The sequence below is a fragment of the Chionomys nivalis genome, chromosome X (genome assembly GCF_950005125.1).
Source record: "Chionomys nivalis chromosome X, mChiNiv1.1, whole genome shotgun sequence".
In the NCBI taxonomy this organism is placed as follows: domain Eukaryota; kingdom Metazoa; phylum Chordata; class Mammalia; order Rodentia; family Cricetidae; genus Chionomys; species Chionomys nivalis.
Window position 1 is genome coordinate 27,590,395 of NC_080112.1, and position 24,289 is coordinate 27,614,683.

General features: G+C 40.1%; 1 protein-coding gene across 3 annotated transcripts in view; it reads left to right on the top strand.

Annotated features, from left to right (window-relative positions):
* Nucleotides 1-24,289, top strand: part of Otc (ornithine transcarbamylase) — a 99,964-nt gene that overhangs the window by 58,584 nt on the left and 17,091 nt on the right. For all 3 annotated transcript variants that reach the window (XM_057759715.1, XM_057759714.1, XM_057759716.1), the window contains one exon: nucleotides 18,294-18,447. In XM_057759715.1, coding sequence (XP_057615698.1) covers nucleotides 18,294-18,447 — 154 coding nt within the window. The remainder of the gene's footprint in view (nucleotides 1-18,293; nucleotides 18,448-24,289) is intronic.

The window sequence follows — 24,289 nt, forward strand, 5'->3', positions numbered from 1 at the left end:
TACACAGTCATATGCGTGGTTCTGATTTGTTATAACAATAAGATACCAAATACAATAAAAAAGACATATGAAGTAGAGTTCAGAAGACACCAGGTACGAGCTTCCAAAACTCTTCTGGTGGGGCTGCACAGAATAGACTTAATACATGTGACAAAGTATGTGAAATATTGGCAAGAAAAGAGGCCCACAGTAGACCCAGCTCACAGTTGTTGCTGAAGACTGTTCACATTAGCACATTCCAACCAAATTCTTGCCCCCTGCCAACATAAAGCATGTGTTTATTTCAAGCCATATTGTTTATGAAAACATTTTAGGCACAGTGTTATCAGTTCTGGGGAATAGTGGAAACTCCCCCAAATGAAGTTACCAGATGTTATTCCAAGAGCCAGCCTTAAATTCAGGTCTTTTAAAGGGTAACAGTCAGGCCTGCTTTGTTAATTCAAACCATTGTATCCTCTGTAAGATGAAGGAGTTCTGATCCTGAAGATCCACTTTTTTTTTTTTTTAGTTTTTAAAAGATAAAGTTGTTTATTTATGTGTGTTTACCAGTGTGTGTGTGTGTGTGTGTGTGTGTGTGTGTATGTGTGTGTGTGAGACAGCATATATTTGTGCATGTGGAGATCAGGAAACAACTTGTGGGAGTTGGTTCTTTTCCTTCCATAATGTAGATTCTGAAGACTGAAATCAGGTCATCAGACTTGGCAGCAAGTGCCTTTACCCACTGAGCCTTCTCACCAACCCTAAAATTCACATTTTTTATCAAATGCATGTAATGTCTAACATATAAAGGAGTGGTTCCCTAGACAGAAGTGTGTCCCAATGCAAATATCCGTACATATGTGAACAATTATAAAGTAATTTGGATTACTGTAGAAATGGAAGATAAGGAGATTAATGACCGGGTTTTTAAAAGCTAGTTTGGGAATTGGTAAGTTTGTTAAAATGTAAAATTCTGGCCCCACACTTACAGGTTTGTTCCCCAGTTAAGTTTAAGATGGTTTGTATGACTCTAATGATGATATAAGAGCAATTGGAATCACTTTGGGAGACCTTGAGGGCTGGGGAGAAGGCTTGTTCAGCAAAGCACCTGCTGTGCAAGCAGAGGGATCCAAGCTTCGATCCCCGGCATCCACAGTAAAGGAAAGTACTGTGGCATGACACTTTAACCCCGGTGCTGGTGGGAAATGAAGACAGGGGTTCCTTGTAGCTCATTAGTCAACCAACAAGCCTAGCTGAATCAATGAGCTTCAGGTTCAGTGAGATACCCTATATTAAATAAATATGGCGGAGAGCAAGTGGGTAAGACACTAATGTTGCAATGTCAACTTCTGGCCTCCACACATGTGTGTGAATATACACACATGCAAATGTGCATACATCACATATAAAGGGGAGACTTGGGAAGCTGTGCAGGAAAATCCAGACTGTTACACAGTGATCTGTTAATGAAGTCATGGTAAATAAATGGATAAATAATAAGAGATCCACATGGCTTCATGACAACTGATTCTAAAAGGTGAAAAGTAATAGTGGCTAAATTATTCCAGATTTGTTGTTAATAAAGTGTGTGTGTGTTTCTGATCTTGGGAGAAGGAATATACTGCATTAAACGTTGAACCTCCAAGTATATATTTCTATGCCGGTGGAAATAAACACCTTAGGTGACACTGAGAACTGGAGACGTATGTTTCAGCTCAGTGCTTTTAAAAAATTGAACTCCATAGGTTCATTGTGGGAGAATTTCAGAAGGTCATACCTCAAGGGCAGATGCAATTAGGGTAAAAAAGAGAGTATGTGTACTCGAATATAAGAAGAGACTGGGCTGGGAGATGGGGGAGTCAGAAGAGAGTAGCAGTTATTGGAGACATTGACTCTCTTCTCTGTATCCCATTACCACTTAATCTGTCAAACTATCTGACAAACAAGGTATGCTGAGATTCAGAAATTCAATAAACCCAGATTGAAGAAGACAAGAGAAATCCCCTGCCTTCCATAGAAGCAACTGAACAGGGCAAGGAGGGAGGTGAATCTTAATGACATCCTACCCTGCAATATGCATGGAACAACCCTTAGCAATTGGATCCTTTGCTTTTTGTAGAAGTTTAACTTTGGAAGATGCAAAGGCACTGTGTGGTGGTTGAATGACAGTGCTCGCCCTTTCTAGTCAAGAGAACAGTGCGCGCATGACACTGATTGATGGTACCACTTTTCCAATCTACCTGTCTGGCTGCTTTGGGGGCCGGGGGCAATAAAAAGTGTCTTATGTTGGTGGAAGATGAAACTGGTGGAGGTGGATTCAATAGGTGCAGCCACTGAAAGGTGAGAGATAAAGCAAAGCTGGCTGGTCTCTTGATAACTGTTAAATGCAATTTCCAGAATATAACTTGTTCTTTCAAATGCTTTAATTATTCATCTATTCAAAACCAGTTGTTAAATACCTGTTTCTTTTTTTCTACCAAACCTTTTCAAGCATTGAGAATCAAATGCTGATTAGGTCAAACAAGATCTTTCTTGGGGGTGGGAATATACGCTATTACTTTATTAAACAAGTGAGTGAGAATGAATAGCAGAGTTGATTGGAAGATGTGCTGGGATGAAGACAAGGCAGTGTGACCTGCCCGTGGTTGCCTTACTCTGTGGTCAAGGAAGGCTTCTCTAAGGATGTGACAGTCAAGCTGAGAGATTAATGAAAAGACAGAGTCAGACATGAAGCCCTGTGGGAAGAACATCACACAAAGAAAAAACTTCTGGAAAAGGGCCTAAAGCAGTGGCAAGCTGCTTATTCAGGAGCAGAAGGGAAGCCAGGAATGCCCTAAAATTAGCAAATATATCGATTTTAAGTCTGAAAACACTTATATACCTATGTATGTGTGTTTACAACTCAATTTTACCTACCCAAGGAAGGAAAAAAATTACATGAAGCCACATTCCTAATTCCAATTCCGATTTACATTCCCACCCAGCATACAAGCAAGGCTTTGTTGTGTTTCCCTCCTTCCTCTCCACTTATCTATTGTCTTTTTGATGCCAGCCATTCTAGCAGGTGAGGTAGCTCCTTGTGGCTTAGATTTGCACTTCCCTTACAATCACCACTGAACACAGTTTCAGAATAGATGTTGGCCAGTGGGTAGTGTCTTTGCAGAAATGCCAATTTCCGTGCTTTGCCCATTTTGGAAATTAGGATTTGTTTTGGTGTTGAGTTGTAGGAATTCCTTAAATATTTGGCATTTTGATCTCTGTGTTCAGATTCATGTATTGCAAATATTTTCCCTTTTCTTGCTGATTGCCTTTCTGCTCATCAGATTGGTTTTCTCATTCAGCTTTCATGTTACATATGTTTCCTACCTTACAAAAATATCCTTAGGGTCATGTAAGATCTTAAAGACTAGTAGAAAAGTATCCCAAGGATGATTTTACAATTACTGAACAAATATTCTACTTCTTTTCTTCTTGATTTATAATAATATAACCTGTTTATCATACAAGATATTTAGGATAATCTCTCCTTAGCTAAACCTGAGTTGAATACCGAATAATCTGAAGGTAGGTAAATTAAGAAGTACAATGAAAGCCAGGTGGTGGTGGCGCACTCCTTTAATCCCAGCAATCAGGAGGCAGAGGCAGGCAGATCTCTTTGAGTTCGAGGCTAGCTTGGCCTATAAAGTGAATTCCAGGACAGCTTGGGCTGTTACACAGAGAAACCATGTCTTGAAAGGCACGCTAAAAAAAAAGAAAGGAAGGAAGAAAGAAAAGAAAGAAAGATAAGAGACTAACATGTCCAGTGGTATGTAGGAGGAGGCTGCTTGTTCGTTCCATCTGCCCAGAACCAAAATACCACACAGTTCCCACAGCAATGGTGTTTGGGAGGAACTGCTGTGCTGAGGAATCGCAACACCATGTACAGGTTCAGTGTTTCATTAGGAGGGTTCTCTTTGCTTCTTGGCCAAGATTTACAGCAACTAAAATCTACAAGTGAAAAACACCAAAGGAGAGCTGAGGATACAACTCAGGGATCCAGGCACAAGGACTTGAGTTTCATCCCAACACTGCAAAAAACAATTACAAAGGGAAAAGACATATGTGTGACATGTGGACCATATTGCCACAAACTTCTTCACTAAGTGAAGTACACAGGAGGTACTTAAATCACTCAGCAAAACAGTTCCCAGGGTTTTTATTGGAGACTGGTCACATAAACACAATTACTCCCTCAGAAAAACAGATCCCAGAATTTTTATTGGGAACTGGTTACTTCAGCTATCTGCCTGCCCTAGATCCACATTCCAGCATCTTAGAAGGAAGGTGTTCCACACAATCAAAGTGTGTATATACCTACCAGTTCAGGACCCCCCCCCCCACCACACACACACATACTAAATGCTGCGTTTCCAGATGCCAGCCCTGGGCCACCATTGAGAGCAGGCCATTTTGAAGGATTGCCATGTCAAGCCTGGTACATAGCTCTTTCCTGCACAAGAAGGTATTTCAACCTTGTTACCCAGGAAACAGTATGAGGAAGTTTGGTTGTGCACAATGACACCATCGAGAGCTATGTAATCATTTTCTAAACAATTATTCCCTATTTTATTTTTTTCAAAGCAGGCCAAGGTCCTAGAAGATGTACAGGCCCCTCTCCAGTGTTGGCTGATAAATGGGAAGCTTCTCAGTGACCAAGCAAAATTCAATTTAAAAACTGGTCAGGGAACTTGAATTTATCCTATACCATGCAAGGACAGCCTTAAACTTTTACTCATTTCCTTAATGGAGCCCGGTTCATTGAAGGACTGGAATCCCACAGAATCAAATCTGCTCCATTGCTTCCTTTCCTTTCTTGAAATCTTTCTTAGCAACACTCTTCCACCACCGAATGTACCAGAAAACACAAAACATGCCTGTGTACGCTCCATGAAATTTGCTTCAGATTTGAAGGTATTTTTAGATTCTCTGGTGTTCTACTGGGGTTAAGAGTTAGGTATTCTATTTTGTTCCTTGCTCTGAAATTGTACTTTAAGATGTCACACCAGGAGTGACACTTAACTATGACTCAAGTCACCAATTCTTTGGAATTTTAAAATCAGACAGAGCTTGGTTACAACAGCGAGACATTATCTCTCTAGTTCCCAGGCTCTGGGTTTCTTCCATAATGACAGCTCTTCGTGCCTAATGATCTGAGTGCACTGTTGACAGGGGCATGATGGCTTTGCAGTCATTTTCGCTTTAATACAGTAGTTAGTAATGCGACTTCAGGAGCCATGTGCACAAAAGGCTCAATATAAGAAACCAATAGTGTGATGTTGTTCTATCCTGATCACTTTCACCACGGGTAGCGACTGCTCCCATGTTCTGCTGATGGGATGCTAAGGGAGCAGCACCACCCCCTGGATCTGTTTTCAGGAGCTATCATAAAGGTTGGCATAAATTTAGAAGATGACTTTGTTTATTTTTTCACAATTCTAGAGGGTAGAAAACACGTATCCATGTGTCACCACCATCTTGGTTCCCTTTCTGCTGTCTCCCAGCAGGTCTTCATATTTCTTGGCTTGAAGCTGCATCACTTCTAAGTCAGTCCCCATTTTCTCTCCATCTTTTTTCTCTATGTGTTTCTTTGTATCCTCTCTTCTTTTTTAAACATAATATTTTTGTTGATTATTTGGGAATTTCCCATCAGGCACCCCAATCACACTTCCCTGGTCCACCCCCACACTTGTGCCCTCCCCACACACAAGGACGAGGAGGAGGAAGAGAAAGTTGAATTTGTGTTGAGCAGCAACCATTGGCTTTATGATTTCTCCTACTGTACTATCATTTCTTCTTAACTAATTTAATCTTCAAAGACCCTATTTGCAAGCAAGGTCACATTCTGAGTTTCTGGGTGGACAGGTGTTTTGAAGGACAGCAGTCAAGCCTTATGGTCACAGAGACACGTATCCTTGCAGCAGCATGGGAGAATTTCCTATCGGTGCCATGCTGATATTCCAAATGATGAACCTGAGAGAGGGATCTCATTGAGCATGGGAAACAGCTAAGAGAGGAGCGAATCATCATCTTATTGGAAAGAATACTGTAAAAAGATGAAATATTAGTATTAAAGTATTTATATTAGCAACATTAATATCAAAAGGGCAAATCATAAATAGCATAAAGGCTTTTGATAAAGCATTTTCAAAATTCCACCTAACAAGAAATAGGTGTCTAATTAGATACTAATAAATTGCTACAACCTAGATGATATGTCCAGTACAGATATGTGGCCTTGGTTAAATGGTCACAAAAACCAATTTCTTCAAGTTTGAATCCTGCTATCTTTTTTAAGGAATGACAATATAGGGTAAAGAGCAAAGACTTTGAAACAGGGCCAGTTTTAGTCCAGTTCACAGCTTTCGCACATTCTAGCCCTTATGGGTTGCTTCAGTTATTTCTGATTCCCAGCTTACTGGGTTGTAAAATGAAGATAATAATATTTCAGGAGTTTCATGAAGGGTAATGAGTTCTTGTTGTAAAGGACATGGACACGGAAGGAATTCTTACAATGTTGATTGAAGCAAGTTATGGCTTACGCAATCTCAGGACATTCTATGACTCAGCTCCAGCCATTTCTGTGGTTTCACAGCTCGCAGAGACTCAGTTCTGAAGTTACCAGGGCACACTGTGAGGAGGTCATTCCAAATACTATTACACCTTAAAGATTTTTCACTCTGTAGTCCTCAGACTCAGAATCTAACATTTAAGCCAAAACAATCTGGTCATTGGAGGTAATTTCATAACGAAAGGAATATGGGAATTGAATTCATCCCTACTTCTTCAATACCAATTCATTTAAGAAGACTACATTTAGGTTTCCTGAAGCTATATTTTTTGGTTCTCTATCAATTTTTCTTAATGCAGTCCAAAGAGGCCAAGGTTATTTTCACCTGGTTAGAGATGCTAGAGGCCTAGGATATTTCCTTTCCTGGAACATACTCATTAGAGAGTATTGATCAATTTACACTGGAGAGACCACCTGTGTGTCCACTGTAGGGTCTGGACTGTTTTGGAATTAAAGGAAGGAAGGAAGGAAGGAAGGAAGGAAGGAAGGAAGGAAGGAAGGAAGGAAGGAAGGAGAAGGAAGAGGAAGGAAGGAAGGAAGGAAGGAAGGAAGGAAGGAAGGAAGGAAGGAAGGAGAAGGAAGAGGAAGGAAGGAAGGAAGGAAGGAAGGAAGGAAGGAAGGAAGGAAGGAAGGAGAAGGAAGAGGAAGGAAGGAAGGAAGGAAGGAAGGAAGGAAGTAAGGAAGGAAGGAGAAGGAAGAGGAAGGAAGGAAGGAAGGAAGGAAGGAAGGAAGGAAGGAGGGAGGGAGGGAGGGAGGGAGGGAGGGAGGGAGGAAGGAAGGAAGGAAGGAAGGAAGGAAGGAAGGAAGGAAGGAAGGAACTATCCACTTTGAAAATGATTACGAACTTCTCACTGTTGTCATTATGAACATCGTTTTGTCCCACTGTTTCCTAGTCAGCTGATCAAGTGATGTATGTCACTGGTAAAACACTGGAGTCCAGAAGGTGCACAGTCTGGATGATGGTAGGATAGGAACAAGGGGAGATGTGAATCGCAGGGCCCTACGAGACTACTTGAATTTGGCCTGACTGTGGAGAGCCCACAAGTATTACACAGTAAAAGTACAGCTGACAGATCTGTTGGGCTATCACTGGGAAGTGCAGACGTATACTCCACCTGGAGAACCTGTTTGTGCAGAGCTACGGGCACAGCTGTCCTTTGGATAAGTCACTGTTCATTCTGTAAACGTCTTGTGAAATCATGGCATTTCTCCCTTCTATAGTATCCCAGCAGTGTATAAGCCTGACTTTTTTTGTAGGGCAACTGGATACCCCCCCCCCCCACACACACACACCATGGCATGAAAAGGATTCAGTCAAGCCTTTATACTCATAGGCAAAATCTACATAAAAATAGTCCCCCACAAACTTTATTGACAGGAGTCACCTATACGAAAGCAGCCTCACACAGGAGGTAGTATGTCTGCTCTACAGCAGACTCAGGAAACTCTGATCTACTGGTCTTCTTCTCTGACCTAACAGGCTACTAACATTTTGTATTTACCCTTTACTTTGGCTTCAACTAACATTGGATCATAGCCTAGGAAACTAACTGTTTATACAGAAAAAAGGCCTGAGTTGCTAAAACTAGTTTCAGAGAGGAAAATTCTCATGTGGGCACCCTGCTGGAGTCAAAAGCAGGGTCCCCAGAACAGATTCCTTTTAAGTCAACCAGCTAGATGCTAATGCAAATCAAGCCCTCAGGGCAGGCTCCTACCAGTGCTGTATTCCCAGTCATAGGGGAACTTCACAGCCACGCCCCCTCTGAGAGGTAAAGTGCCTCCTTGCCATATCTACCTGTTTCTTGTGACTCTGCGAAAATGCATGCTTGATACCATTGTTTCCTCCTTTAGGACTATTAACTTGTCTGTCTGCCTATATAAATTGAAAGCTTTGTGGAGACGACACCTTATCCTAGCCTTATGCCCCCCACTTTTTACCCTCACCCCTTTGTGCTTTATGCCTGATGCCCTTATGCCGTCTTTTTACCCTTATACCTTACCCTTCTGTCTGATGCTTTGCTATGCTGCCGCTTCTCCCTTCTCTCATCTTCCCCCAAGAAATAAAGATACATGTAGGAAAAAAAAGTTCCTAAGTCAGTCAGTTTGTTCTACCCCTCAGATCCTGTTCCAAACCAGTCTTCGCTTGTCATAGAACTCTGAAAGAGTGCTGAGGCTGGTACTCAGTAGCTCCCGATATATAACTGTAGGGTTCTATCTTGAACTCACTGTGAATATCATAATTTGTGGCCATCCTTATTGCCCCGAAGACATTCTTGTCTCTTGATACATACAGAAAATTCATGAGAGCAGTATTATGGAACTTTATCACCAAACCCAGGCACCTCAAGTATGGGGATGTTACTGATGTTTTTGTTTGCTTGTTTGAAGTTAGACTATGTCGGCATGTGGTCAGGTACATTTCAGCTTGATTACCAGTCACCTTTGTCCTGGTCACATTTAAGAACACCTTCCTTGTTACTCAAGTCTTGCCTCTTCACTTGACCATCAGTAAATCCCCAGTCGATTGTGCCCTGTGCAGTCTTTGATCTATGTATCTCCGTATTCTCAGGGTACCTTGGAGCTAGTTCCCATATACCAGGGTCAGATAGTCCTCAATAATTACTTGAGGGCAGGAAAACTGCTGTGTGGTTGTCCATATCATCAACACTCACATTTTCTCTTACAATCTGCCTCAGAACATGGCCTGTGTTTTTAAAAACGTGTTCACTTAATCCCACAGATTCTGCACCAGACCTCCCTTGGACCATGGGAGACTTGATTATTTGGTTTTGTTTGGCTTTAAGGGTGTTTGACTTCACAGTCTTATGTGGAAGCAAAACGCATCAAAGAACAATAGAAACCATGTGCTGGAAAGGAGATGTTTAGATCAACCACACTTGGCATGTTTCTTCCATACCACCCACCCTTTCAATGGTCAGGGTCTTACATGGATGGATATGCCAATCTTTAGGGCACTCTTTCTTTTTTTGTTTTCGTTAGATTCCTTTATTAATGGTTGTTAGTCGCACTGTGGGTGCTGTGAATCAAGTCCAGGTCCCCTGCAGAACAAGTGCTCCTAACCTAACCACTGATCCTGCTCTCCAGTTCCAGGATACTCTTGACCTACTGATCAACCTTCTTCCATTTTTCTGTAGTTTGACATTCTGACTAAGAGCTTATATGCTCTTTCAAATTGACCTTAAATTAGTTTTATTGTATTTTTTTTTCAAGACAGGGTTTCTCTGTGTAGCCTTAGATGTCCCGGAACTCACTCTGTAGAGCAGGATGGCCTCAAACACAGAGATCCACCTGCCTCTGTCTCCCAACTGCTGGAATTAAAGGTGTGCACTACCACTGCTTGGCTTATAATTCTTCTATTTTAACATATTTATAAACTCATGGATTTTAATATACTTGAAAGTTGCAATACACACAGTTGTTATCCTTATGGATGTACATATTGTCTCATATTTGGAAAATGTGGTATATGTTCCATCCAGTTGTCTCATTTTGGAAACAAGCCCCATTCATCTTTGATGACAATACATTCCAGATCATCTCATTTTTTTTAACAGGGTCAAGAATTAGCCATTAATGTAAGAAGCTCTATGCCACCTTAGTTATTTTTACAATCATATTAGACAGAAATTTTCTTGATGCCATGGTGAGGCCTTTCATATGGTAAGTGAGTACCCTATCACTAGGTTATATCCCTAGCCTGTCCCTCCCTTCTTAAGATGTAGTTTTGGCGAGTCATTTGGTGGCCTTGAGATCAATATGTAAACCACATTGGCCTTGAACTTTCAGCAAACTTCCTGCATCATCATATTTTGTGCTGGTATTACAGGCATTACCCACCACCACAAGTAGAGTTTTTTCTTTTGTTGAATAATAATTTTTAAAATTGGTTTTAACTTTTTAAAATAATCATATAAACATGTTTTCTGATTATTACAGGAGCACTCTTTTTGATTAAAAAAACACTCAGAGTTATTGGCAATGATCCCACCCTTATCTGGAAAGAGTCAGTTACAATTGGTTGTCCTTTACCATCTTTCCATTGGAAGTCTCCAGCTGGTCCTTCCTTCTGCTGAGCAGAAAGGAACAAGCGATTGTTTGCCTTATCAAACATCTAGACAAAATATGATGGATAAATATTTTAAGCTGTATTTATCCTTGAAAAATTCCAATATTGGCTAGTAAATACCTATGGCATGCTGGTACACACCAGGGGCGTTTTAAATACAAGAAACTCAGATTTTGCCAAAGCTATAATTGTTGGTGGAGGCCTGAAAACATCTGAAAGCTTGCAGGAACCTACTGGAAATCAAGCATAACTCCATTTCCATTCAATAGAAATGAAGAGAGACCAAAATGAAAATGCTTTACAGAGCCAGGAAGTATTTTTGACTTGCCAGCCTTCCTTCTGTAGCAAGTATAATCAAGATCTTAGTATGTCGAAAGCTGGAGTTTTACATGAGAGAGCTGCATGAAGTCCCCAGCTCTAGCTGCAAGCTTGTCATTGTTTTTGATGAGAGGGTTTGTTTATATTTATAAATGGTGTCTATTAGCCTGAAAGCATAAAAAGAGGGTTTTCTCTATTTCTAGTAACTATAAGCATGAAGAAACCAATGCCACAGACAAAATAATATGCACTAATTACCTAAAAGTGTCTGCAATATCTTTGTTCCACCAAGTGTTTCTAATGAAAAAACATTCTGGGAACTGCTTCTCCCAGTTGGCCCACATCATAGCCACATCATTGCATGCCACCTCACCGGCACCTTTTATGGCTAAAGGGGAGTCAAGTGGTGCTTTCGATAAAGTTTTGACATGCTTCCGTTTTACGATATTCCTTACACTGTCCTTTGTTTATGGTCCAATATATTAACCACACAAATTTATCAAACATTTTCCAATCCTTTAAGTAGAATACAGAATGCATTCCTGCAAATCACTTACTCTCAAAATGTGGTTACCAAAGCAAAACATAAGCAACCCTCGGGAGCTTGTTAGAAATGCAAACTCTCGGATCTGAAACCAGACCTACTGAATGAGAAATAGAGCTGATGATGCTTTGCAAGCCCTCTTGGTGACTCTGATGTGCATTCACGTTTGCATTTCTTTAAAATGTGTATGGAAGGGCTGACTGTATAACTCAGTGCTAGGGCACTTGGATAGCACGCACAAGGTCCTGGGTTCTATCCCTAGGACTACAAGAAGAAAAAAGGCCCATACTGCTTATACAATCAAATGTGTAATAGTGTAGTAAGGAATCTCAAACATTCCAATATTGATTGCAAACTTAATCAAAGGCTTTCAACATTTAATCACAGCTTAACCTTTCATATTTCCCAGAATGCTCTAAGCATTTTACAAGGGAAAATTCACACATAAAGTATCATATTGATTACAGAGTCAACTAATATTTTGATGATAAACAGGTTGTAATGTTATTATTAGTTTCATAGATATTATTTTATTTATTCTTATATCTTCTTTTTTATTCTTTCACAGTCTTGGAATTTAAACATTATTGGGCTGTATGTTCTTTTCCATCCTCTAAGGGTTTAAATAATTTGACCTGGATGGGAAGAAAAAATAATAATCTCAGGAACACAGGGATACAATTTAAGTGAGTTGTTAGGCACTTGATTCTGATTGGTTAGCGAGAACTGGTTGCTAAGATCAAGGTGAGTTGAACTCCACCTGTAACTACTGGGCTGTGTATCCTGTTATCACAATAGTTTTCACTTTTGTTGTGAGGTTGTTTGTTTCTTGTTGTTTCTTGAACATACTGTCCCAAATGTCATGGCTTATGCAATTAGAAAACAAACTTCTTATTTTGATAATTTGCTAATCATTACATTGGTAATCAGAAATTTAGAAGCGGTACCTCCTTCAGGAGGTTTGGGGGAAGATCTGAATTCTTTCTCTTTCCAGCTCCCAGAGGTTGCCCACATCCTTCAGCTCATCCCTAAACCTCTCTCCATTGCATCTTCTTCCATTTATCAGCTCTTTTCTCTAACTTACAAAGGCCTCTGAGATCCTATTGAGTTCAACCCAGTGGAATCTTCCTTTCTCCAAATACTTACATTGATTATAGCTGTGCAATTCATTTTGTGAAGGTTCTGAGGATTGGAATATGGGCATCTTTGCAACCCATTATTCTGTTGGCCACAGAATCCTTATTATAACATTTCATGTTTATTCTGGAGTTTGCATTTTCTTTCTGACATGACCCATTGCCACAGCTTTGTAATACTCTTGTCTTCTCTCAATATGTTTAAGTATACACCTTGTTTTTTTGCATTGCATTAGAATTAGTTAAGTTATGAAAAGATTTCCCCTTCAGAGAAGCAGGAATGTGAAGTTGAAATTTTAGACCGATAGCTAACTAATTATCTTTGGAATAACAGTACTATCACATTTTTTGGAAGTCATGTGACAACTGGTGCTAGGAAACTGCAGGAGACACTGCTGCTTCTCTCTTGTAAAAGGCCACAGATGCTAGAGGGCCTTTTTTGGAACAGTTTCTACTGTTTCTAGGACCAGTTGATGAAAAAATTAAGGCAATTTTTTATGGATTATGCAAGTTGAAAATAATAGATATATATGCTTAATATTTAGGAAATATATTTAACAAAAATACCCATAAAACATCTATCTGAATCATGTATGTATGTAGGTATGCCTACTTGTTTAAATAAATTTAAATGCAGAGATTTTATTAATTTATCTTTCATATTTCCCTTTTATGTTTGTACATTTTCTTCCTGTTAATCCATCTCTTACAAGTACCACTGCCTTTTACAAATTGAACTTGTTTTATGTAATAATTTTTACTGCTCTAAATAACTCTAGATGGAAAATGGAAGCTTCCTTAAGTTGACTCCCTCCTTCTTCACTGCGCCCTTGCCAATTAAAAGGCTCTTTTGCTTCCTGGCAACAATGTGATGTTACAGAACTGTTCTGCTTTTATCCTGCCAAGGACATTGAATTGAATAGCCTCTAATGTTTCCCTTTCTATTTTTTTTAATAGAACAATTTTAAAGACCAATCTTTTTGTGCTAAAGATGTTTGCAGGGATCTAGGGGGAAAAACAGCTTCTGTACTGTCGCTCATGGTAACTGACTGAGCTGAAATGAAAACTCTTAATATGTGTATAAAATCTTAATCCTTCCAGTCTATCATATCATGCTGTTGTCCCATTCTCTTTCTGCCTCCCCCCACCCCGTCGTAACACAAGAACTTTATTAGCACACACCAGGTTCTTTCTGGCATTTGAGTCGCTGTAATGGACCAATAGTGAGAAGTGCATGACCCATTTTGCTATTACAACTGTCTCTTCGGACCCTGAATTCTTCATGATCTTAAAGAACTATCCCAAATGAAGCTTTTTTGGTGCCCTGTATAAGGAATTAGAATGGAAACTTATTTCTGCTTGGTGTATGTGAGGTGGGGTGAGGAGTGTCTTACTCTATGCCTAAGGCTGGCCTTGAACCAGTGGTTGTCTTCCTATCTTAACTTTCAGTTCTGTAAGTAAGGTGTGCACCATCATACCTAACTTTGCCCTTCAGTGTTGGTGATGGAACTAGAGTACATGCATGTTAGTCAAATGCTTTATTGATTTACACTCCCAGTTCTTTCTGCCAGCTTTTCTATCTTTACATCCCTTTATTGTGGCACCGAACTGGTAGAGCATGTGTTAACAGACATTTCATGAGTTCATTCATACTTTTTCAAAATGGCTCAATAGCTGGAATACTGCAGAAGTTGATTTTGCTTTCTGAAGGCTGGTTTGTAGTGTTACTACAAGATTCTATTTCCAGGTTTTTTGTGATTGTACAGTGCAGAGAATTTTCTAGAGTATAATCCTCCTGACATACATTCACAGTACTTGTCTGCTCCAAATCTAGGGCCATGTCCAGGGCTGTCTTCCTCTCATTTCAGCCACCTAAGTCTTCATACCATATGCATTTTCTCTCCATGCCTGACTACTCTTCCACACAGGGGTTGTTGTGGTTTGGTTTTGACATATCCCCCACAGGTTTATGGCTTAGTCAGTAGTGCAGAAATGTCCATAGGTGAGAAGTTTGAGAAGTGATTGAATCATGAGAGCTGTGACATCATCAGTAGATTAACACACTCATTGACAAACATAAACTTCTAGGATAATAGAAAGTGATGAAAATTTAGGAGGTGGTACCTTGGCAAAGCCACCGGGTTTGGGGGCATATGTATACATTTTAAGAAGTCACTCATGTTTAAAGAACCTTAAAATATGACGTATAAATTCAAACATACTTCTGCTGTTGGGCCCTAAAGCTCCACCAAGGAGGAGCTCGCCCCAAGAGACACTCTCAGCGCGGTTGATGCAATAGCAAGAGGAATTTTTATTTTGCTGCCGCGGCAGAGGTTCCTTCAGCCTCGAGAGGAGAAGAACCCCTGCTTTGCCTATTACAGGCTCTTTTAAAGGAAAAAAAAAACACAGAATAAGGGAGGGGGTAGTACAGAATCAAAAGTGAGAATCCAGAAATCATTTGTCAACTATTTTGACTAGTTCATTTAATGGTCAGCTAACTCTAATTGATCAAAGCTATGGCGGTTGCTGGGTTGGTTGAACAAGGAGGAACACTTGCAGGTTATCTGCAGGTCGTCTCACCCCAGTTCCAGGGTCCGGGTCTATTGAAGAAAGACTACAAAGGGGATGGAAAGTACTCAAAGCTCCAGTGCATACGTGGTTGGTTACCAGGATCCTGGGTCCCAGGAAGGGGGGTGCAGTAATGCTGAGGTGCCCCAAAGTCTTTCACTGTATCTCTCTTATGAGATTGTAGGTGTCATAAAATTAATTCTCTTTAAATGTGTGCTTATTGGTTGGTTATGATTTAGATCTTACTGAGTTATCTACTTCCTTTGATTGACTTTTCTGCAGTAAAGTTGGAAACTGGCATTCTACTCAGAAGAAGATTTGTATTTTGATTATCAAGAATAGAAAAGCTGGTACAGAATTGTTTTAACATAGCTATTAGTGCCTTTATTATTAAACTTTGGATGGTTAGCTGAAACTCCTAAAAATTCAGAAGTCATCCTCTATATTTGGAGAAAGTTCTGTTACTCAACATAGTATAGGTCAACAAAGGCTCAGCTTATCAGATCCAAGGTAGCTGGTTGTTCTAATAAGGAGGCTTTGCTGGAACTATTTCCTGGTGAATCATTCTATACTCAGAGTAGTTGAGATACCCTTTTATTTAAAGTGACTCAGAGAATATTCTCTACCATCTATTATAGGTGCTTACCTCAGAAGCATTTTTTATTCTTGTATTTTTTTCTAACTTGTTATGATTCTAAGAAAAGAATCATTGATTTTTTTTTAAAAAAATATGGTGGACTCAATTCTCTTTTTAGCAAGAACCTTAAACTTTAATGTGCAAATTTGGACTAGAGATCCAGTTACAGTGGGGATGATGCATTAGAAAATCTGGGTGGACTCTGAGATCCCGCGTCGCTGCTAAGGGTCCAGGTTCTGCCAATACCGAAATGAAAAACAATGGGCTAGTTTGGGTTTTCGGCCTTATCTGAAAATTGGCATCTCCTTGGAAATTAAATCAGTCAAGCAAGCAAACAAACAAACAAAAACCACTGATGTCTAAGTACCATCTCCTAGAGATTCCGATTTTTCTGACATAAGGTATGCTATGTAGAGTGAGCATCAAAAATTTCAAAACCATTCTCAGTGATTTTCGTGTGGAACAAGATTTGAAATGCCTTAAGTGCAGCACCAAAAGATAATAGACACCATGTATTTTTAAAAATATTGTATTAATTATTTAATAATTTAATATAATAATATGTTTGATCATACTCACCCCCATTCTTCCCCCAAATCCACCCCACCTCCTGACAAACACCCAACTTTTGTCTTAGTTTTTTTTAAAAAATAGCCCACGGAATCCATTTTGTACTTCTCCTTGGTATAGGGCTCTCCATTGGGGTATGGGTTGAGCTACCAGGAACCACACCTAAAGAAAATTAACCTTTTCTCTCCCAGAAGCCATCAACTGTCCAAAGCTCCTCAGTGGTAGGGGCCCATAAACCCCTTCCTCTTCCATGCTAGAATGTTGATTGTTTTGATTATGGGCAGATCTTGTTCAGGCAACCCCAGCTGCTGGGAGGTCCTGAGCAAAGTGGTTCCATCATGTCCAGAGGACACTGGGTTACTATGGTATTATCCAACCTCTGTTCCTTGTAATATTTCCAACACTTTCCTCTGCATTGGTCCCTGAGCCTTGGGGAGGGGGGAAATCACCCCAACTATAAAGTGGTTTTTTTTTTAGTTACCCATCTCATGCTTACACAATTTAGAGCTACAGTGCATCTGGATTCCTCTGCTGATGCCCTACTGTGGAGAAGCTCCCATCAGCAGCAAAATTTTAAAAAAAGAATTAAATAATAACATAAATTTCAGACAGCTCAATTTACAGACTTTATGAATCACTCCCAACACCTTTTTTGTCTTAAAAATGTTCTCTGATTTATTAGGGAAGGCTAACAATACATTGTATTTAATCATTTTAAATACTCAAAGTCAGGGAGTTGAAGATATTTTGTCGATCTCCAGATGTTTTTTGGAAACTTTGCTGATTCAAAAAAAAAAAATCTGGAAGTCTGGGAATTATGGCTGTGCTCAATCTACCAACATTTCAAAGAATCAAAATGCCTAGGAAATGTTTATATGTGAATCTACTTTTCAATCTTTGATCCTGTGTCTAAGAAATCTTTGGGGGACTCTTGAATTTTCTAAGCACCAGAGTTCATTTGGAGCTGTTAGGAAAGGTCCACTGTGAAGCAGACTCCAAGATGGAATTAGCCATACAAAACATTTATTAGGGGAAACACCCGCGGAAGAGAATAGAGGTAGAAAGCCTGAAGGGATTGGATGGAGACTTCATACCAACATGCAGGACTGACCTGCATATGGGAGAAAGTAAGGAAAAAGATACAGGTACGAGTAGGAGAGGTCCATGTGGCAGTGCAACTTTGAAAAAGACTTGACTGGGCGATAGGCATCTCCAGAGAAAAGACTAAATGGTCCAGCGCCATTCCCCTCTGCTAAACTAAGTCACTGCATGGGAACAGGCTGTGGAGAAGGTGGCCATGTCCTTGATGCTGCAGGTGCAGACGCTATGACATTCAGAGTCTGTCAGTGGACTGTTTTCTATATAGCAGGTTATCTTTTGTAGGACAGTCTATGTGTGTTTCCATAGCTGCTATATGGATGCTTTATATTTTATAGAAACAGTGAAATTTTTCCCCTGTGGACTAATATAAGAGAAAATTAGCCATGTATCAGGTCATTAATGTTTCTTTGAATGTCTTCCCCTTTGGTCTTCTCCATTTAAGCACAGATAAACTAACAAGCTGGCATTTATCAGTTATAATTTATCATGTTTGCTGAACTGAAAAACTGATTTCTTATGTATGTAAAAATGTAACAAAGTCATTGTATAAGATGGGGGTGGAATAGCATCTTTTTTCTATAATGACTATATGTTTGATGTTAGCTTTTCAGTCTATCATGTTTATAGATATATTGTAATACACATTTTAATTTGTTAGCAATTATTCATATCTTTTAGGAGCTTGTATTAAAGATGGGTTTATTAGGTAAAACTTGCTTATAATGTCTTTTCTTGGCTTGTTACAGTGTGCTATCTAGCATGACAGACGCAGTGTTAGCTCGAGTGTATAAACAATCAGATCTGGACATGCTGGCTAAGGAAGCATCCATTCCAATTGTCAATGGACTCTCAGACTTGTATCATCCTATTCAGATCTTGGCTGATTACCTCACACTCCAGGTTGGTATTATTTCTTTGCTTTACAAAACAGAAAAAAAATCAACAAATAATTCCTTACTACCATCAAGTGGAACCATTTACTTAAATGATGTTTAATCATTATTGTGAACAACTTCTGTCTGAAGATAATTATAGCATATGTGTGAATGCTATAGATCTAGAAAACAGTGCATTGCTATAAAGAGTCTGTATAATCCTTTTCTTCCTGATCCCATTTCCAACCCCCTTCCAGCTCCTCTCACATCCTCTGTTCTTTCATTACTTTGCTTTCTGTTTAATAATGGAAGAAGAAGGAATGCAATTGCATGTAGAATTACCATGACTTAAGTGACTCTGCTGCTCAAGATTGTGTGCTTTGTAGGCTCCAGAATCACCTAGAACACAAGCCTCTAGATGTGTCTGTGAGTGACTGTCTACACTAGGTTAACTGAGGTGGGAAGAGCCACTTTAACTATGAGCAGCACTATTCCATGACCTGGCATCCTGAAGCGACCAGAAGGAGGAAGTGAGCTGAATACTGTTATTCACCTTTCTCTCTGCTTCCTGATTCTGGATGCAGTCCGACCAGCTGCCTCAAGCTATGGCTGCCTTGATTGCCCCACAATGATAGACTGTATCCTTGAGTCTTTGAGCCAAAAATAAACCTTTCTTTCCTTAACTTGCTTTTGCCAAGTATTTCATCCAAGCACTGTAGAAGGTAGCTAATACCGTCATTCTACAATCACCAGACTCTGTAACTTAGAAATGAAGATCAGAGGTATTTAGGTCAAATGCTCAAGATGGTCTGTTAGTGCTTAGCAATAGAATGAGGGGAGCACTTTCTGTCATTTAAAAAAAAGGTTAAAAATAGAATGAAAAATATGTAGACTTTATGGAGTTAAGGGTCTAATTTGGCCATGTGTTCACACATCAGGAACTTTAATAACTTTTAAGACTTACATTATTTGATTAGACATGGCCAAACTACAAGTTTTTGTCACTTGGCATCTTAACAATCAGGGTTTCTGAGTCTCCGATTTTGAGAAGACAGGACAAACTGGATAAACCCATCTTCCTTCCCATTTGAATAAGCTGTGAACATTGAAATGAGAGATCAAACACAAAGAAATGCTGTTCAGAGATGAAGACGAGATCTACAAAGAGGAGACAAATCAGTGGTGTCAGAAGCATAGGTGCTGTTTTTTAGTGAAACCTCATGTAGACACTAGATGGCTTCATGCTTCTCTCTGGGTTTTTATCATTACTAAATCATGAACTCACTGGGGTGGGAGTCATGAGCTGTTCTGTTCATCATAGGGTCTCCTTCTGGCCCTTGTGCAATGCTTTCACCAACAAGACACCAAAAGAGGATTTCGGTGACCAAAGGGCAGTTTCTCAAGAGCATGAGGTCTGCGTGAAATGAATCTGGCTTCACATCCTACTTTAGCCATCTAGTAGTTTCATGATCTCCAAATTCCTTAGTCTTTACCCTTCTTCTTTGATCTTTACAAATATTTAACTATTTAAATCTATTAAGCCTACAGACATTTCAAGATGAATAAAAACCAGGGCCAATGGGATAGCTCAGGGAGTAAAGGCACTTGTCACCAACCCTCATTACCCAAGTTCAATTCTGGGAAACCACATGGTGGAAGAAGACAACTAACCCTGGCAGTTGTCAGATGACTCCTGCACACATGCTGTGGCATGTGCTTGCCATCCCTCCATAAAAGAAATATCTTTAAACTTAGAAAGAAAGATAAGCTCTTATGTGTAAAGTATACTACTTTATCATTTTTTTTTTTCTTTTGTGGGGCTGGGGATGGTACCCTTGGCCTCACGTAGGCTTGGAAAGAACGTTACTTAGTGAGCCCCATCTTCACAGCACTTCTGTCAATTTCTCAGGTGGTAAAGCAATTACTTTAAATTTATTTATCTATTCAAAATGAAACGATTGAGTTGAAACCTCTGTGTACATTTCCTTTTACTCCCACCCCACAAAGAAGTTGTTTGTGTGATATTTGTATTTATAATTCCCAGGAATGACTTTATACTTTATATATAACTACATCCATAAACAATCAAAGTATCATTGGGCATGGTTTTCAACCATCAATGGTGGCAGTGTTTTCTGAGTCACTATGCGATGGTGTTTCTAGTGCATTATAGCAGCTACTTCCTTACATCAGCGAGTGAAAGTTACGTGGAAGTAGTGACTTTCGGTTGTTTTTTCTCTCTTCTTTGTTTCATCTTCAGCATTAAAGATGATGTATGGATATCAATAGTGCTCATTCCTTGAATGATAAAACAAATTCAACATTCATGAAAATCTAAGTCTCTGTACCATGTCTTGATTTAAGCTATTAGAGCTTTTTTTTTCTTTTATTCTTCTCTTATATATTGCATCCTGACTGCTGTTTCCCCTCCCTCTACTCTTCCCAGTTCCCACCACACACACTGCCCCCTCCCCTACATCCACTTCACCTTTGTTTCCCTTATTTTAAAAAAGGAGCAGGCCACCGGGGCGGTGGTGGAGCGCACCTTTAATCCCAACACTCAGGAGGCAGAGGTAGGCGGATCTCTGGGAGTTCTAGACTAGCTTGGTCTACAAGAGCTAGTTCCAGGACAGGCTTCAAGCTACAGAGAAACCTGGTCTCGAAAAACAAAAACAAAAAACAAGACAAAAAGGAGCAGGCCTCCCAGGGATATGAACCCAACATGTCATAACAAGTTACTATAAGACTGGACACAAACCCTCATCAAGGCTGGAGGAAGAAAACCATTAGGAGGAAAAGGGTCCCAAGAACAGGTGAAAGCTTTAGAGACACCCCCACTCCCATTGTGAGAAGTCCCACAAAACCACAAAGCTACAGAACCAAAACATATATGCAGAGCTAGCTCAGACTTATATGCAGAGCTAGCTCAGACTTATATGCAGAGCTAGCTCAGACTTATATGCAGAGCTAGCTCAGACTTATACAGGGTTCATGATTGTCCATTCAGTCTTTGTGAGCTCCTAGGAGCCTTATTGGTTGATTCTGTGGGCGGTGTTCTTGTGATGTCCTCTACCCCTCTGGCTCCTGCCATCTTCCTTCCTCCTACCCGCTCCTCTTCTCCAGGGTTACCCTGGCTCCACCTAGGGTTTGACTATGGGTCTCTGCCTCTGCTACCATCAGTGACTGAATGATGCCTCTCTCATGACAATTGGGCTACCGGATCTATGAGTACAGCAGACTATCATTAGGAATCATTTCATTAGCATTCCCTGGTCCACCTACAGTCATGGTTGTTTCTATCCTGAGTCTCTGGACTGTCCCACCTCTGGTTCCTGGCCATCTGGACGAGATGGTGGGCTCCCTCTCAAGGTGTGGGTCTGAACTTGGACCAGTCATTGGTTGGTCACTACCAGAAGTTCTGCATCACTATTATCCCATCACATCTTGGAGGCAGGACAGATTGTAGGTCAAAAGTTCTGTGGCTTGACTGGTGCCCCAGTCCCATTGCTGGAAGCCTTGCCTGGTTATAAAAGATGGTCGTTTGGGGATCTGTATCACCCATACTAGGAATCTGGTCACTCTCAAAGATTCCTGGGAGTTTCCACATCACTAGGTTTCCACATCACCCTCCAATGATGGAGGAAGGTCATGGGTTAAATAATAAAGAAACTGCTTGGCCCTCATAGGTTAGAACATAGGTGGGTGGAGTAAACAGAACAGAATGCTGGGAGGAAGAGGAAGTGAGCAGATGCAGGGCAGCTCCTCTCAGAGCCAGACGCAATGCAGCCAGCCGCCAGGTCAGACATGCTGAATCTTTCCCAGTAAGACTAGTGCTACACAGATTATTAGAGATGGGTTGATCGGGATATGAGAATTAGCCAGAAAGGGCTAGAGCTAATGGACCAAGCAGTGTTTAAAAGAATACAGTTTGTGTGTCGTTATTTTGGGGCATAAGCTAGCCAGACAACCAGGAGCTGAGGCAGCAGGAACACAGCCCGCAGCTCCCACAACACTACAATACTCCCTAATTCAGGTTCTCTCCCAGTACTCTCTCCCTCCACAACCACCACACCTGAACCCTCCTGCCCCCATTCCTACCCACCCATAGTTCACCGACAAAATCTATTCTATTTAACCTTCCCAGGGAGATCCATGCACCCCTCCTTTGATCCTTCCTTGTTACTTCACCTCTGAGTCTGTGGATTGTGTGGCATGATTATCATATCATGATTATTATAGCTAACGTCCACTTTTGAGTAAGTACATACCATGTTTGTCTTTCTGGGGTCTGGGTTACCTGACACAGCATGATCTTTCTAGTTCTATCCATTTGCCTGTAAATTTCATGATGTTATTGTTTTTAATAACTGAGTAATAGTCCTTTGTGCAAATGTACTGCATTTTTTATCCATTATTGTGTTGAAGGACATCTGGGTTGTTTCCAGTTTCTGGTTATTCTGAATAAAACCTATATGAATATAATTAACAAAATGCCCTTGTGATAGGATGGAGCATTCTTTAGGTACATGCCAAAGAGTGGTATAGCTGGATATTGAGGTAGCTCAATTCCTAGTTTTCTGAGGAGCTGACATTGATTTCCATAGTGTCTGTAGAAATTTGTACTCCCACCAGCAATGGAGGAGTGTTTCCCTTGCTCCACATCCTCATCTGTATGAACTGTCACTTGTGTTTTTGATCTTAGCCATTATTACAGGTGGAATCTCAAAGTAGTTTTGATTTGCATTTCCGCAAATTCTAAGGATGTTGAACATTTCTCTTTTTCATTTTACATCATTTTCCCCTCCCTCCTTTCTTCCCATTCCCTCCTCTCTAACCCTCCTCTGCCCCCCCCCAACCTACTCCTCTTTTTCTATTCAAGAAAGGGCAGGTCTCCCATGGATATCAATAAAACATGACATATCAAGTTGAAATAAGATTAAGCACCTCCCCATTTATTACAGCTGGGCAAGGTGAGCTAGTATGAAGAGTAGGGTCCCAAAAGTGACAGCCCCTTCTCTTACTGTTAGGAATCTGTTTCTCAGCCATTTGAGATTCCTCTCTTGAGAACTCTGCTTAGATCTGTATCCCATTTTTAAATTGGATTCTTTGATTTGTTTTTGTCTAGTTTCTTGAATTCTTTATGTATATAATGGATATTAGCCTTCTGTCTGATGTGGAATTGGTGAAAACCTTTTCACATTTTGTAAGCTGCTGTCTTGTCCTATTGATGATGTTCTTTGCCTTACAAAGATTTACAGTTTCATGAGGTTCCACTTGTTAAGTGTTGATCTTAGTGCTTGTGATATCAGTGTTCTGTTCCAAATGTTGTTTCCTGTGTCAATGTGTTTAAGGCTATTCCCCACTTTCTCTTTTATTATGTTCAGTGTATCTGGTTTTATGTTGATGTCTTTGATCTACTTGAACCTGAGTTTTGTGCAGGGTGGTAGATACGGAGAAATTTGCATTCTTCAACATGCTGACATTCAGTTATGCCAGCACCGTTTGTTGAATATGCTTTCTATTTTCCATTGTGTATTTTTGGCTTCTGTGTCAAAAATCAGGTTGTTAATAGACGTGTGGATTTACATCTGGGTCTTCAGTTCAATTCCATTGAACAACCTATCTGTTTTGATGCCAATACCATGTAGTTTTTATTACCATAGCTCTGTAGTTGAGCCAGAAATCAGGAATACTGATATCTCCAGAAGTTCTTTTTATAGTACGGATTATTTTAGCTGTCCTGATTTTTTGTTTTTCCCTATGACATTGAATATTGTCCTTTCAATATCTGTAATGAGTTGTGCTGGAATTTTGATTGGGATTGCATCGAATCTGTAGATTGCTTCTGGTAGGATGGATATTTTTGT